Raw genomic sequence first — 15882 nt, 5'->3', positions numbered from 1 at the left:
TCTTGCTGGTCCCTCTGAGCTCACCCAGGATGATATTTTGAAGACAGGGACACTGAGTTGAGAACTGATGGATCTCTTACCCATGTCAAATTCTGTAAACATTAGCCATGGGCTGTTAGGTAGGAAGGTCACTTGTTAGCATGAGACATTGGACTGAAGCTGACTTATGGGTCCCCTGGGTCCCCTTCCAGAGCTCTGGGCACTATCTTAGTGCATCAGGTTCAATAGGCTTCTTGGAAATTCGCGTGCTCTTATTGTTGTCTATAGGGGCACCGTGTGTGAAATCTGTCTTGATCTCCTTCACTTAGCAGAAGAGAAGAGTGGGGCTGGAGTCGGGCCCAAATGATCCTTAAGGTCACCTGGGTAGGTGGTGAGGTGGGTATGCAACGTGCTGGCATGGCCTATGGGGAGGAGCTCTGATGAGCTGTGGATGATTTGAGTGGTGCTATTCTTTTTGTTTTTTCGTTACAGTGACTCTGGAGGAAGGGAATCATCGTTTTGGGTAAACGAAGTGAGTCCAGAACTGGACAGGGCCCAACGGCATTCGCTCGCAGCTCTTTGACAACTTTCCTCTCGGAATCTACCCTGTAGTTTAGCTTTCCAACCAGAGGGTCATCAGAGCCAGAAGAAAGTGAGTTATTTGTTTTCTTAATGTTATAACATTGACATGGGTGCTCCTGGATTTGGTGAGAATTTGCTGAGAATAACAGAGGTGTGTGGGCACAAGAAGAAAGAATCAGGAGATTTAAAGAAGTAACCCCTAAAATAGAATAAGTACCTCTAGTAGGGATGGATTCCAAGATACAGTGTTCCTGTCTTATCCGAGCTTCTGTATTCTGAGGTTTCGGTCACCTGTGGTCCACTGTGGTCCAGAAGCAGATGGTCCCCATTTGGACCTGTTGTCAGAAGATTGGTAGTAGCCCAGTGCGACATCACACGCCTGCGTCACACACCTCACCTCATCTCATCACGTGGGCATTTCATCATCTCACATCATCACAAGAAGGGTGAGTACAGTGCGGTAAGGTATTTTGAGAGAGAGACCACATTCACATAACTTGCATTATAGTTTGTTGTTATTGTCCTATTTTATTATTAGTTATTGTTGTGAATTTCTTACTGTGACTGATTTAAAAACTAGAAGTTACAAGGATGTATGTAGGGTTCAGTACTGTGGTTGGCTTCCGGCATCTGCTGGGGATCTTGGAACTTATTCCCACAAATAAGGGGGATGAGTGTAGTTGTGTAGATCAGAACATTGGTCTTACTTCTTTCTGGATGCGATAAAATGGTTCTTGATTCAATTAGAGAAGAATGCAAACAGTTCATGCCTTTACATCCAGAACATGTGGTTTTCTGTCTTGCAGGCTCTCTAGCTGGACTTCATTATGAAGTCAGGGATGGACAGAGCTGGAAGGACCTCATGGGAGATCTGGTCCCATATTTTAGAGGGGAATCTGAGAATCCCACAGGTGAAGGGTGGGCTGGCCTGGAGCCCCGTGCTCTGATCACACACTGTTGGGAGTCCATGCTCACTGTTGGACCCCCGCTCTCAGCTCTGTGTGCTGTGAGACCCCAGAGTCTCTGGCACATGAGCTGTGAGATATGAGTGTCTTCCCCTCCATAAGCCTCTCTGGGGCAAAGCTAGACATGCTCCCCTTCTCCTGAGGTCTGACCATTCCACCTTGTTCCTTCCAGATGGCTTACACGAAGATGTGCCTGCTCTACATTTCCCTGGTGGTCCTGGGAGCCCTCTGTTTGTATTTTAGCATGTACAGTCTGACTCCTTTTAAAGATGAGCCATTTGTTTTCAAGAAAGAAATGGGGAACTTCCTCCAGCTTCCAGATATCAATTGCAAGCAGGATCCCCCTTTCCTTGTCCTGCTGGTGACATCCTCCCATGAACAGATGTTTGCTCGCACGGTCATCCGGAACACGTGGGGGAAAGAAAAGAATGTGAATGGAAAACACATAAAAACCTTCTTCCTTCTGGGAGTCACAGCCAGTAAGGACCTGTCGAAAGTTGTTGCGCAGGAAAGCCAGCGGCATCACGACATTATCCAGAAGGACTTCATGGACACCTACTTCAACCTGACCCTGAAGACCATGATGGGTATCGAGTGGATCCACCACTTCTGTCCTCAGGCGGCTTTCGTGATGAAAACGGACTCGGACATGTTTGTCAACATCTACTACCTGACCGAGCTGCTCCTCAGGAAAAATAGAACCACTCGGTTTTTCACCGGCTTCTTGAAACTGAACGAGTTTCCGATTAGGGACAAGTTCAGCAAGTGGTTTGTCAGTAAATACGAGTATCCGTGGGAGAAGTACCCGCCCTTTTGCTCGGGCACTGGCTACGTGTTTTCCAGCGATGTGGCGAGTCTGGTGTACGAAGTGTCCGACAGCGTCCCGTTCATTAAACTCGAAGACGTCTTCATGGGGCTCTGCCTGGCGAAACTGAAAATTGGGCTGGAGGAACTCCACTCTGAGCAGACCTTTTTCCCAGACGGGTTGGCCTTTTCCACGTGTCGTTTTAAGAAGATAGTGGCCTGCCATTTCGTCAAGCCTCGCAACATGCTCAGCTATTGGCATGCTCTGGAAAATTCCCTGGAAGACGAGTGTCCAGCTGTCTGAGGGGAGCCCAGGGGCCCACGTGGACACACTTGAGGCAACCCACCCTGAGAGTGTCGGAAGATCTTCAGGCGGCATCGCTGAGGATCATTGTGCGGGCAGGGAGGGAGTGAGGAGGGAGGAGGGGGAGTCAGGTGAGGGTGATTCCCTGTAGGGCTGCCCGTCTAGCGGAGTCTGTAAGCCTGAGTGAAACCACTTGGTGCCCAAGCAATAACAGATGCCATCTCTTGAGTCCCTACACCTCTGCGCTGAGTGTCTGACGCACGCCTCCATTTTCCCATTTCCAGGATCAGTGTCTCTGTGTCACGGTGGGTGGTAGCATCCCCCTCTTACATACCAGGCAACAGCAGCTTACAGAAACACAGGGCCTCGTCCCACGTCTCCCAGCTAACAAATTCTGGGGTAGTGATGGAAATCCAGTGCTGTAAGAACCCAGGCACAGCCCCTGGCTCGAGCCCACCCTTCAGTCCTGCCTCCTTTGGCAGGGAGTGGAGGCCAGGAGGGCTCAGAAGCAGGCCTGATGGTGGTCCCTTTGGTCCCTTTCAAGAGTCCCATCCGCTTTAGCTCCCAGGCCTTGAGCTTTCAGGGCCGTCCCTGGGGAAATCTGCATAGCTTCACTCACTGCATTGGACACAATCGGGACGCTGAGTCCCTGTGAGCACTCGGCATTCAGCTCACGGCAGAGCAAGCCCTTTCCCAGCCATCGCCCCTAAGAAATGGCCACCTTGAGGCAGGAACCGTGGTTATAGCTTTGGTTTCAAAATAACTGCGAAGCCTGGCCTGTTGATCAGACTTCTTGGCCAGCGTCCCCAAAGGTACTGTGTGAGCTCACTGAAAGGAACTCTGGTCAAGGGGGGTTCTCTTCCTGTGCCTGCTTTTCACGCCTGGCCCAAGCTCATCTTTTTGGAGTTTCTCAGATGGCCAGGGAAGAACTGAGTTTGTGGAATGGAGGTTGACCTTCTATTGCCTTTGGCTCAGAGGTTTGTAGGAGCCTGTTCTGTATTCAGGCTGTGGAGGCGAGACCCTGCTTGGCTGGGGTACTCATCCATCCAGCTGCTGTGGAATTAGATGCAAATTTGCCTTGCTCCTGGTTCTAGGAATGATTCGAACTTATTTTTTACTTTACCTGCCTTGACTTTACCAGCACACACAGTGAAGGCCTTACATGCCTGGGTAACCCACAGATGCCAGTCTAAGCTCCTACCTGTGCCCAGGAAGAGGTATTTGCTGCTAAATGCCTGTGGCCACATTGACTTCAACAGCATTTCTCGTATCTGCTACTTCTCTGCAGATGTGTTTCCTTATCCTGGCTGCTCGCACGTGCTGGGCCATGTTCAGAAAACCTTCCTTCCTAGCTGGGACAGTCAGGGACTGAGCTTACTGTTGGAAGCCCAGATTTTGCTGGAGCCCTGGTCCTGCAGGAGGGCTGTCCCCTGATTCGGTAGATAATGGTGGTAGGGGGTGTTGAGGGTGAAGGATCTCATCCGGGAGCAGGGCTGGGTCTATGCCTAGATGTCCAGCCCTTGTGGGTGGGTGTCCGTGTGGCCACTGGGCTCTGTGGGCGAGGTGTGGGGGACTCAGGATCGGGCCTTCTCATCAGCCTGTAGTTCAGTCATAGGGGCCATGCACACAGGTGTGGGTCTGCCACCCGAGCGGGTTCTTGGGTCCAACAACTATAGAAGTGAGACAGGATCCAAAAGTCTAAGGCATAGGCAGCATTCTATTGGACAAAGGTCCCACCAGTGTTCCCACTCCTGTCTCTTAAGCTAAGGGATGGAAAAGTGCCTTGTCCCAGTTGGTGGATGTGAGCAGGCAACCCAGCAGCTCATGGTGTTTTTGGAGCCGTGGTCTTTCAGGTTGATGGTGCCTCCTTTGTTCCTGCCTCAACAGGATATGGCCCTGGCTGTTGTTTGAAGTCCGGCTGGTGTGGGGTTGGACCCTGGTTCTTCTCTGTAAGAAAATCAGTTCAGGAGGAACAGCCGACTGGAAGTGCCCCACTTGCATGTTTTTCATTAGAGTCTTATTCCTATGGTCCTTGACTGCCTTATGTTCCCCCCAGAGACATTTCATCCACCTGATGCTTATGGGGAACGTGGATGGAGGTCTCATCTCCTGTGTCTACATCCTGCTGATCAAGGACGTAGATGCTGCCTCTCATTGGAGGTCATGGCAATGTCTCGCCCTCTGATCTAACTCAGCTGTGGGAACGTGGTCCCCAGCGGATATGGGCTGAATCCCTGTGTGAGTGTCAGCTGGATCTGGGGCTGTTGTCATCTCGAGGACACAAATTTGACAAGTAAATTAAAGAAACATGGTCCAAATAGAAACAGCAGTGAAATGGCTACTAAGGTCATGAGGAAAGGCAAGAACCAGGTAACACTTGGCAGGTACCCCTTGATGGAGTCCCAGATGGTTTGAACGTGGGGGTCTTAAAATGATGCAGCCAGGAGGCCTTTTGGAGGATGATGTCAGCCCTTTGTTCTCTTCTCCAGAAACATGAATGTAGAAACAACAAGATGGGTTTGTAATAGTACATACTCGCCCTGGTCCAGCCAGTAAGAGTCTGAGGCTAACTGGTGATCTAAAACCATGGAAGCCAGAGTCTCATGATCTTAAGAAAAGCTCAAACTCCTGTCCGGTTTCAGCCCCAACCATGGTCACAGGGGCTGTGACATTTTGTGTGGCAGCATCATTGTACATTATTCTCCTGCCTGGTCCTATCATGGATCCAAACCAGGGGAATCCTCTGGCGATCAGCAGTCCTACGGCTCCCCTGGACCTTTGTGGTGATAGCTGAGTGTTAGAAGGGTTATTGGCAGGGGAAGGTGCTGCATGTCTCACAGCCCAGTCGCCACTAGTATTACTGGTATCAATACTAGTGTCCCCTTCCCATCTGCCATTTCTAGGAAGACCGTTCCTTTAGCTAGACCAAGAAGCCCTGGGGAGGGAGCGGTGGGCACTGAGGGGGCGAGTGGTGGTGAGGTGTCCACAGGGAGCACTTGTCATTATCCAGGTCTCCTTCATCAGCACTACCATACACCTGTGGCCCTGTGTGACAGTCTGGGGAACCAGGACACCAAGGTCATATGTTCTAGATCATATGTCATGTTGGAGCTATGGAGGGTATTGCTGCATATAAAGGGGGGCAGGACTGTGGGTGGGGTTAACCACACTTTTTGGGGGGCAGCTGCATGAAATGGTACTAAGTATGAGGGCTCCTTTGGCAGTCAGATTATCGGTGGAGGGCCCAAAAGGATCACAAGAATGGTCATGTGGGGGCGGCCTGGGATCTACCTTGGTATACCGGTGATGGCTGATCGATGGAAACATGTTGTAATCAGGTCAGTGGGCATTGGGTGGATGCAGAGGACGGGGTTTGTGTGAGGTTTGGTTCTGTAAATGGGGTGGGCTTGGAACAGGGACCACTCTGCAGTCTTGCCCCACCGAACATCTTTATGTGCCTCTCCATGGACTTGTTCATGACATACCCAGTGGTCTGATAAGTTTCTAGTGTGGTCTGAGACAGTGTTTTTACAGTGTTTTAGTAATTTGGAGCAAAGAATTTTCTTCCCCTTTCCCCATGTTTTACTTACACCCTATTATGATCAGGGAAGACATAAGCACCAGGACAAGAAGGGATATGGTTAGATTTATTTTTCCTTCACCTAGCAGGGACAAAAGAGGATGAAAGGACAAGAGAACAGACCCAGAGCCATCCCAGGAAATGTTAGACTTAACTGGACTCCTTATCCAGCAGGGGCAAACCAGGTGCTTTACAGGGAGTAGGGCTGCTCCAAGCAGCAAGATTATGGGAGACACAGATGTAAGACAAGAAGGTGTTGGGGACAGTGGTCCACCATGTTCCTTACCTGTTTGCAATGATGACTGTCTTTTTTTTTTTTTTTTAAAGATTTATTTATCTATATGAGAGAAAGAGAGAGAAAGAGAGAATGAGCATGAGGGGCAGAGGGAGACGGAGAGGGAATCCCAAGCAGACTTCGCACAGAATGCAGAGCCCTGTGCAAGGCTTGATCTCACAACCCTGAGATCATGACCTGAGCCGAAACCAAGAGTTGGACACTCAACTGACTGAGTCCCTCCCCACCAAGGCGCCCAATGTCTGTCTTTTGAACAGGTATTTCCAAGCTTTCATTGGTTCCCAGGTGTAGGTGTGGTTGGCTGGTGGGTCCTGTAGAAGTTTTGGGCGGGGGATGGACAAGTTTAATCCTGGTGAGATGGACCCGCCAAGGTACTCCTTCCAGCTCTGTGATGGTGGGAGCCGCCAGAATTCCCCAGTTGGGTCCTTTTCATTTGGGTCGGAGTTGGTCCTTTGTGATCCCTCTTTCCATGTCCTAAGCCCTGCTTGTCCCCAGGGCCCAACCTTTGGTTTGGGGGAACAGAGGGATCTGCATGGGATCTGGCAGGATTTTATTGCCACATTGTTGTAGGGCCTGTTGAGTTTTGCTTCAGTTACCCTGGTGGGGAAAGAGGCCCCGCTGTCGCTCTGAAGGGACTTGGGCAGCCCCAGATCTTAGAATGATTTCTTTTAGAAGACATTTGCACACCTCAGTAGCCTTCTCTGTCCTTGAACAGAAAGCCTCTATCCAACCGGTAAAAATGTTTCCAGACACAGGAAGATGTTTACAACCAGCCTTGGGAGGCATCTGAGTAAAATTAGTGCCCGCGCCCTCAGAGCTTGTCTGCCGGGGACCCAGGTTCCAGCTCCAGCTGTGTTCCTGATGCCATCTTGCCTGACCACAAGGCATGCTTCACTCACCACAGGGCCTTTGTACTGGTTATTCCCTTTGCCAGGATTACTCTTCCCTCAGAGTGTCTCATGGCTTACTCCTTTGCCTCCTTCAAGCCTTTGGTCAGATATCACTTTCTTGGTGAGGTTTACCTTACCCCTTCCCATGGCCCCTTACCTTGTGCTATTATAATATCTTTCATTTATTATTTTATTTCAACCCACTTTAATGAGAACTCTGTGCAGGCATGGATCTTTGTTTCCTTCATTGATGTACCTTAAATCTTTTTTAAAAAATTAATTTAATCTTATTTTTTCAGAGTTCCAAGATTCATTGTTTATGCACTACACTCAGTGCTCCATGCAATCCATGTCCTCCTTAATACCCACCACCAGGCTCACCCAACCCCCCACCCCTCCCCTCCAAACCCTCAGTTTGTTTCTCAGAGTCCACAGTCACTTACGCTTCATCTCCCCCTCCGATTTCTCCCAATTCACTTTTCCTTTCCATCTCCTAATGTCCTCCATGCTATTCCTTATGCTCCACAAGTAAGTGAAACCATATGATAATCGACTCTCTCTGCTTGACTTATTTCACTCAGCATAATCTCTTCCAGTCCCATCCATGTCGATGCAAAAGTTGGGTATTCATCCTTTCTGATGGAGGCGTAATACTCCATTGTATATATGGACCACATCTTCTTTATCCATTCGTCCATTCAAGGACATCTTGGCTCTTTCCACAGTTTGGTGATTATGGCCATTGCTGCTATGCACATTGAGGTACATAGTCTCCATACCTAGCATGGAGCCCAACTCAGGGCTTGAACTCATGACCCTGAGATCAAGACCTGAGCTGAGATGAAGAATCAGATTCTTAACTAACTGAGCCACCCAGGCACACCCTGCCCCCTGCCATGCACCTTAAAGCTTTAACACAGTTCCTGGCATATAGTAGATGTTCAACAAATATTTGTTGAATGAAACTGAAATGGCCTTTATGGGAGATGGTTTTGGAGGAGAGTAGGAAAGCCTAGCCTGAAAGGGGGAGGATTCTAAAACACATTCAACACTATGGTTCCCAGGGCATTATAAAATGAGGATTACACTTTTACTGGAAACTATGAACTGAAAGCTTAGAAGGCCTTTACAGCAGTGTTTCTTGACCTCATGCCCCCCTCTCTTAGAAAGCCTCAGACACTGGGAAGCCAGTGGGACTCTATAATGCACTCTCTGTGCCTTCCCTTCAGCCTTCACACACCAACCTTTTCTCACCTGACACCCCCTTGACACCTCCCTTCCATTTCTTTTGATGATTATGGAAATCTTTTCCTCAACTGTATCCAACTTTTATTTATTTTAATTTTTAAAAGATTTTACTTATTTATTTGAGGGAGAGAGAAAGAATGTGTAAGAGAGGGGCAGAGGCAGAGGCAGAGGGAGAGAGAGAGAATCTCCAGCAGACTCCCCCAGAATGTGGAGCCTGATGCAGGGCTCGACCTCACAACCCGGAGATCATGACATGAGCTGAAACCCAGAGCTGGACGCTTAACCAGCTGAGACACCCAGGCGCCTCAACTATGTCCCATTTTTAGTCCCAGAAGAATTAGAACTGTAAACCAAATTGTCAGGAAACTCACACAGGATCACTAATATGACTTTTCAGTCCTACTGTTTTCTGTATGTGGATAACTACATACATAGCATTTTCGGGATGCTAAAAACTACACTCTGGATTTGAGGTCAATTTTCAAAACCATGACTACAAAGCAATGCCAACTCTCTTGTGCTGTGCAGCTGCATTCGGGACATGGGGTTATTCCATGGTCTGTCCAGGTATAAGGAATGTGGATGGCCCACAGTTTACTTGGGACGGGTGTCACTGGACTCCTGTACCTCATGGGGTTGCTTTGACCCCTTGAAAGGGATTTAGTTGCTGAAAGCCAGTCCTGGCTCAGGAGGCAGTTTCCCTGGTCAACAAACCTGTTGCATAGATTTCAAATACCATGTTTGATAGCAGAAGACTGGAGTTTAATCACGTACATGCTGATTGAATTAAGGAGCGACATAGATGTTGTGACGTCGAATAAATCATTCTCCTCTGACAGCAACAGAAATTGTAGGGTATCTCAACTTTACAAGCCGCAATGCCTGCCATTTATTGAATTACTGATATTGTTCCCTTGGTCTCCAGTCTTGGAGAATCAAGGACAAATCACATCAGTCATTTGGGTGGAAATCCTGATACTGCTTCTGCTTTGTGTAGATGGCACTTTTGTCCTCAGGTCTAACTGAATTATCCTGAACCTTCAGCTCCTCTTTCCTGCCAAGTATTGAACTCTTTGACACCTTTATCTGCCTTCAATATTGTCCACACGTCCTGTCTCTCAAAAGCATGTCCTCGCTCAGAACTCAGATTTGGAACGCTGCTCTCGCTTTCTGGTGCACTCTGGGGTGACCACCTTCTCAGACAAGATCACCTGTGCTGCAGCTCTCGTTCTGGAAGCCCTAAGATTCTCTGGCTTTTCTTTCCTGCTGTCAGGGCTTGCAGCTTGCATGCCTGGCAGTGATGGTCCTTGTTCCTATGTTCTTTGTTCTCCAGGCGATGACACCTGGAATAAAAGATGTGAAAACAGTTTCCAATGCAAGTAGAATCTCTGGCTTCTAGACATAAGGAGAATTTGGAACTCAGTCCCATCCCTCAGTATGTGCATGAAAACCAAGATTTGCAGCTGGTGCTTCAGCTCCACACTCAGAGGGACCTCCTGACCCTCAGTCTGACACCATACCTACTGTGACATGTTGCTTTTTTATTTTTTCATTCTAAAGGTACTTAATTACTACTTGTCTTAAAACACACCATTGCAGCCCCATAGTGCTCTGTGTAATAGAACTTGTCAGGCCTCCTCTCCCTGAGTGCCATTCAGTAGTCTGATAAACATCTCCTGGGTACCCCCAAGATGCATGCAATGCAGCCTAGCTACAACCAGACTCCATGGCTCCCTTCCCTGCACCTGGTCTCCAAAGTTGGAACTTCCCGTTCTCAGGAAATGGGCCACTACCCATCTGTCCATTCAGTTCAGGTCAGGGCTCACCCTTGCGACTTTCCTCTCACTCATTTCACCATGCATGTCTGGTGGTTGCTGCTCCCTGTGGATCTGGCCTCTTTCCATGTCCACCATTGGAATCCCAGTCTGGGCCACCATCTTGGTTCTAATGAACTCATGTTGCATTCTCCTGGTTGGTCTCATGGATCCAGTCATGCTGCCTGCCAACCCATCCTCCTTACATCTGGAATAATTTCTTAAAAAGCAGATCTCATTGGGAAACTCAGAGACCCAGGGAAGCTGAGCGATTGTTGCTGTACACCTGCCTTCCTGTTCATGAGCTGCAGGCCATTGCAGAGGCCAGAGCAGTGGCCCCCAGCCCCAGCTGGGCATCCTGGCACAGCTGCACTTATTCTTAAAGTCTGGCATAGAGTCCTGAAACTGACTTTTAGAACAAAAGGAATAACTTTTCAAGTAACGTCTTTTTAAAAAAAAATTATTTTTAAAATTTCTTTTCAGTGTTCCAGAATTCACTGTTTATGCACCACACCCAGTGCTCCATGCAATATGTGCCCTCCATAATCCCCACCAAAGGCTAACCCAAACTCCCACCTCCCACCCCTCCAAAACCCTCAGTCTCAGAGTCCACAGTCTCTCATGGCTCATCTCCCCCTCCAATTTCCCCCAACTCCCTTCTCCTCTCCATCTTCCCATGTCCTCCGTGTTATTTTTTATGCTCCACAAATAAATGAAACCGTATGATAATCGACTCTCTCTGCTTGTCTTATTTCACTCAGCATAATCTCTTTCAGTCCCGTCCATGTTGATACAAAAGTTGGGTATTCATTCTTTCTGATGGGGGCATAATACTCCATAGTATATATGGACTACATCTTCTTTATCCATTCATCCATTGAAATGCGTCTTGGTTCTTTCCACCGTTTGGTGACTGTGGCCATTGCTGCTATGAACATTGGGGTACAGATGGCCCTTCTTTTCACTCCATCTGTATCTTTGGGGTAAATACCCAGTAGTGCAATTGGAGGGTCATAGGGAATCTCTATTTTTAATTTCTTAAGGAATCTCCACACTGTTTTCCAAAGTGGCTGCACCAACTTGCATTCCCACCAACAGTGTAAGAGGGTTCTCCTTTCTCCACATCCTCTCCAACACATGTTGTTTACGGTTTTGTTAATTCTGACCATTCTAACTGGTGTAAGGTGGTATCTAAGTGTGGTTTTGATTTGGATCTCCTGATGGCTAGTGATGAACATTTTTTCATGTGTCTGTTAGCCATTTGTATGTCTTCATTGGAGAAGTGTCTGTTCATGTCTTCTGCCCATTTTTTGACATGATTATCTGTTTTGTGTGTGTTGAGTTTGAGGAGTTCTTTATAGATCCTGGATATCATCCCTTTGTCTGTACTGTCATTTACAAATATCTTCTCCCATTCTGTGAGTTCCCTCTTTGTTTTGTTGATTGTTTCCTTTGCTGTGCAGAAGCTTTTGATTTTGATGAAGTCCCAAAAGTTCATTTTCGCTTTGTTTCCTTTGCCTTTGGAGATATATCTTGAAAGAAATTGCTGTGGCCGATGTTGAAGAGGTTACTGCCTACATTCTCCTCTAGGATTCTGATGGATTCCTGCCTCATGTTGAGGTCTTTTATCCATTTCGAGTTTATCTTTGTGTATGGTGTAAGAGAATGGTCGAGTTTCATTCTTCAACACATAGCTGTCCAGTTTTCCCAGCACCATTTATTTATTTAAAGATTTTTATTTATTTATTTGACAGACATCACAAGTAGGCAGAGAGGCAGGCAGATAGAGAAGAGGGGAAGCAGGCTCCCCGCTGAGCAGAGAGCCCAATGTGGGGCTTGATCCCAGGACCCTGAGATCATGACCTGAGCCGAAGGCAGAGGCTTTAACCCACTGAGCCACCCAGGCGCACCCCCAGCACCACTTATTGAAGAGACTGCCTTTTTTCCGTTGTATATTTTTTCCTGCTTTGTTGAGGATTATTTGACCATAAAGTTGAGGGTCCATATCTGGGCTCTCTACTCTGTTTCACTGGTCTATGTGCCTGTTTTTGTGCCAGTACTATGCTATCTTGATGATCACAGCTTTGTAGTAAAGCTTGAAATCAGGCAACGTGATGCCCTCAGTTTTGTTTTTCTTTTTCTACATTTCCTTAGCAATTTGGGGTCTCTTTTGGTTCCATACAATTTTTAGATTGTTTGGAATGACATTGAAAGTATAGATTGCTCTAGACAGTATCGACATTTTAACAATGTTTATTCTTCTGATCCATGAGCGTGGAATGGTCTTCCATCTTTTTGTGTCTTCTTCGGTTTCTTTCATGAGTGTTCTGTAGTTCCTTGAGTATAGATCTTTTGCCTCTTTGGTTAGGTTTATTACCAGGTATCTTATGGTTCTTGGTGCTATAATACACCAGCTGTCTTTACACCTTAAAGAACTAGAGAATCAACAAAAAATTAAGCCAACCCCACACACCAGAAGGGAAATAATAAAGATTAGAACAGAGATCAATGAGATAGAAACTAGAGATACAGTAGAACCCATCAATGAAACTAGAAGGTGTTTTTTTGAAAGAATCAATAAGATCAATAGACCATTGGCCAAACTAATCCAAAAGAAAAAAAAGAAGATCCAAATTAATAAAATTATGAATGAAAAGGGAGAGATCATGACTAACACTAAGGAAATAGAAACAATCATCAGAAATTATTATCAACAGTTACATTTCAATAAGTCAAGCAACCTAGATGAAATGGATGCATTCCTGGAAACCTATAAACTTCCAAAACTGGATCAGGAAGAAATTGACGACCTGAATAGACCAATATCTAGTAACGAGATTGAAGCAGTGATCAAAAACCCCTCAAAAAACAAGATCCCAGGACCTGATGGCTTCCCTGGGGAATTCTACCAAATTTTCGAAGAAGAAATAATGCCTATTTTCCTGAGCTTTTTCAAAAACTTAAAGCAGAAGGAAAACTTCCAGACACTTTTTATGAAGCCAGCATTACCCTGATCCCTAAACCAGGCAAAGAGCCCACCAAAAAGGAGAATTTCAGACAAATATCTCTGATGAATATGGATGCTTAGATTCTCAACAAGATCCTAACTAGATTATCCACCATGACCAGGTGGGATTTATCCCTGGGTTGCAACCTGGTTCAACATTTGCAAATCAATCAATGTGATAGAACAAATCAATAAGAGAAGAGAGAAGAACCACATGGTCCTCTTGATTGATACAGAAAAAGCATTTGACAAGATACAGCATCCGTTCCTGATTAAAATGCTTCAAAGTATAGGGATAGAGGGAACATTCCTCAACTTCATAAAATCTATCTATGAAAAACCCACAGCGAATATCATCCTCAATGGGAGAAAGCTGACAGTCTTCCCTTTGAGATCAGGAACAGGACAAGGGTACCCACTCTCACCACTCTTGTTCAACATAGTATTAGAAGTCCTAGCAACAGCAATCAGAAAACAAAGAGAAATAAAATGTATTCAAATTGGCAATGAAGAAGTCAAACTCTCTTCACAGATGATATGATACTTTATATGGAAAACCCTAAAAGACTCCACCCCCAAACTACTAGAACTCATACAGAAATTCAGTAATGTGGCAGGATACAAAATCAATGTACAGAAATCAGTTGCTTTCTGATGAAAATACAGAAAGGGAAATTAGAGAATCAATTCCAAGCAATGTCTTTGATCTCTTAGTGTGGCTATTCTGGGTTCAGGTGGCTAAGTTTGAATTTTACCTTTGTCCCTCACTTCCAAAAGTAAGATACTTACTTCACATCAGTTTTCTCATCTGAAGAATGGGACAACAGTGGCTCATAGCATCGTTGTTAAGACAATGTTAAGACATTGTTGCTGAGACAATGTGTGTAAACTTAGCAACATGGGTGTTTTTGATGATAGTATTTGGGTCGTGAGTTTTGGTGCAGACTATGATGGTATATTTGTAGTGATCTGTGCACAAATCAAGAAATCTTTGGGTTTGGTCTTTAAGACTTTTTCTTTCCTCCTTGAGTCTTCCCTGGCACTTTTGGAAAAATTCTGGTATCTGTGGAGTTCTTCAAAATTGCAGGGCATAATGTTTTAGACTAGGTTAATTCAGAGTGTATAAAAATCTGAATAGGTTAAAAAAATGGATCTGGAAGGTGCCTTAGAGATTATCCATGGTTTAAACAATAGCCTCCTTTTTACTGATGAGAAAACCAGGTCTAAGGAAAATGGGATGGCTTTTCCAAGTCCTTCAGTTAGCGGCATTGCCTGGGTCAGAGGTTAGCATTGGAAAGCTAATGTCAGTAATTCATTCTTCATTTATTTATCCCTTTGTCATATATGCTCAGTGTTTTTTTACAGAATGTCAGGAAGGAGGGTCAAGCCATGGGTTCTTGGCAGTGGGTTTTGCAAACAGATTTAGTTATTTGGTAAGTACACAATGTCAAGAAGGTGATTGGGGCATCTATTCTCTTGGCAACTGAAAGAAAAAGCACTTGTTCAGCACCTTCTTTGTGGACAGACATTGTGGTCTATTTCCACAGAAGGTGTTCCAATGAACCCTCACAACAATGTGTTGGGGTCTCCATTGTTATCACAACTAATGCCCTCTATTTGAGCTGAGGAATCTGAGTGGGGGCTCAGTGATTCAGTGGGGCTTAGACATGGCAGAAACTTGGCACGATGGTCTTCAATGCCTTGCCCTTTACCAGGGCATGGCTGGCAAGTCCTCCCACAGGGCCAAGGATGGACAAGGTGTCCTGAGTCTTCCACAGGAACCCAGGGCTGGCCCCACCCAAAGGGTCTGCCATCTTGTCCCTTTGCCTACGACAGCACACTTCTTTTCTGAGTGTTGACCATGTCTCCATTTGCTCTTTCCCATCCTATTTGACCTTCTGGAACTTGGGCCTTTGTCATTTGTGGTGTTCCAAGAATCTCTTTTTAGCTGAGTCCTCTGACTTGCCCTGTCTCAGTCCCTCAGGTTTTCCCACAAACAAGTATCTTGTTCCAGAACATGAACCCTCCAGAGTAGTCAAGCCTCTGGTTCCACTTTCTTACTACCTAAAATCCTGGTGAAATAAGTAATCTGTCAACACTCCAGACATGCTGCTTCTCCGTGTGTGTGTGTGTGTGTGTGTGACCCAAGGCTCTAAGTGGAGGCACCATGCTCCACAGCAGCTGGTTTCCATGTGTCATCTGCCCTCCCCAAGAGTTAGGGAAGCTCAATAAAAGAGCAATCTGGTGTTTGCTTATGGGGGATGTGCAGCCACAGGTGCCCTGGTGTCCTCCTCAGTGTTGGGACAACAGTATGGAGCTTGAGAGGTCACTTGTTCTCAACATTGTACAATTGGTCACACACCTGTTACACAGTATGTACCATGTGGGGTGCTGGGGTGCTGGAAACATGGGCT

The 15882-nt window shown here is 46.3% G+C and overlaps 1 protein-coding gene across 1 annotated transcript; it reads left to right on the top strand.

The window, feature by feature from the left end:
- The first annotated feature begins 435 nt into the window (after positions 1–435).
- On the top strand, positions 436–2796 carry B3GALT5 (beta-1,3-galactosyltransferase 5). The gene is made up of 3 exons (XM_032865546.1): positions 436–631; positions 842–1007; positions 1699–2796. Exon 3 carries the CDS (start codon positions 1699–1701, stop codon positions 2632–2634), a length of 936 nt encoding a protein of 311 aa, XP_032721437.1. The 5' UTR covers positions 436–631; positions 842–1007; the 3' UTR covers positions 2635–2796.
- The last annotated feature ends 13086 nt before the right edge of the window (positions 2797–15882 follow it).

The sequence above is a fragment of the Lontra canadensis genome, unplaced genomic scaffold (assembly GCF_010015895.1).
Source record: "Lontra canadensis isolate GAN:19392208 unplaced genomic scaffold, GSC_riverotter_1.0 scaffold29, whole genome shotgun sequence".
NCBI lineage: Eukaryota > Metazoa > Chordata > Mammalia > Carnivora > Mustelidae > Lontra > Lontra canadensis.
This window is presented reverse-complemented; position numbering and strand designations above follow the sequence as displayed.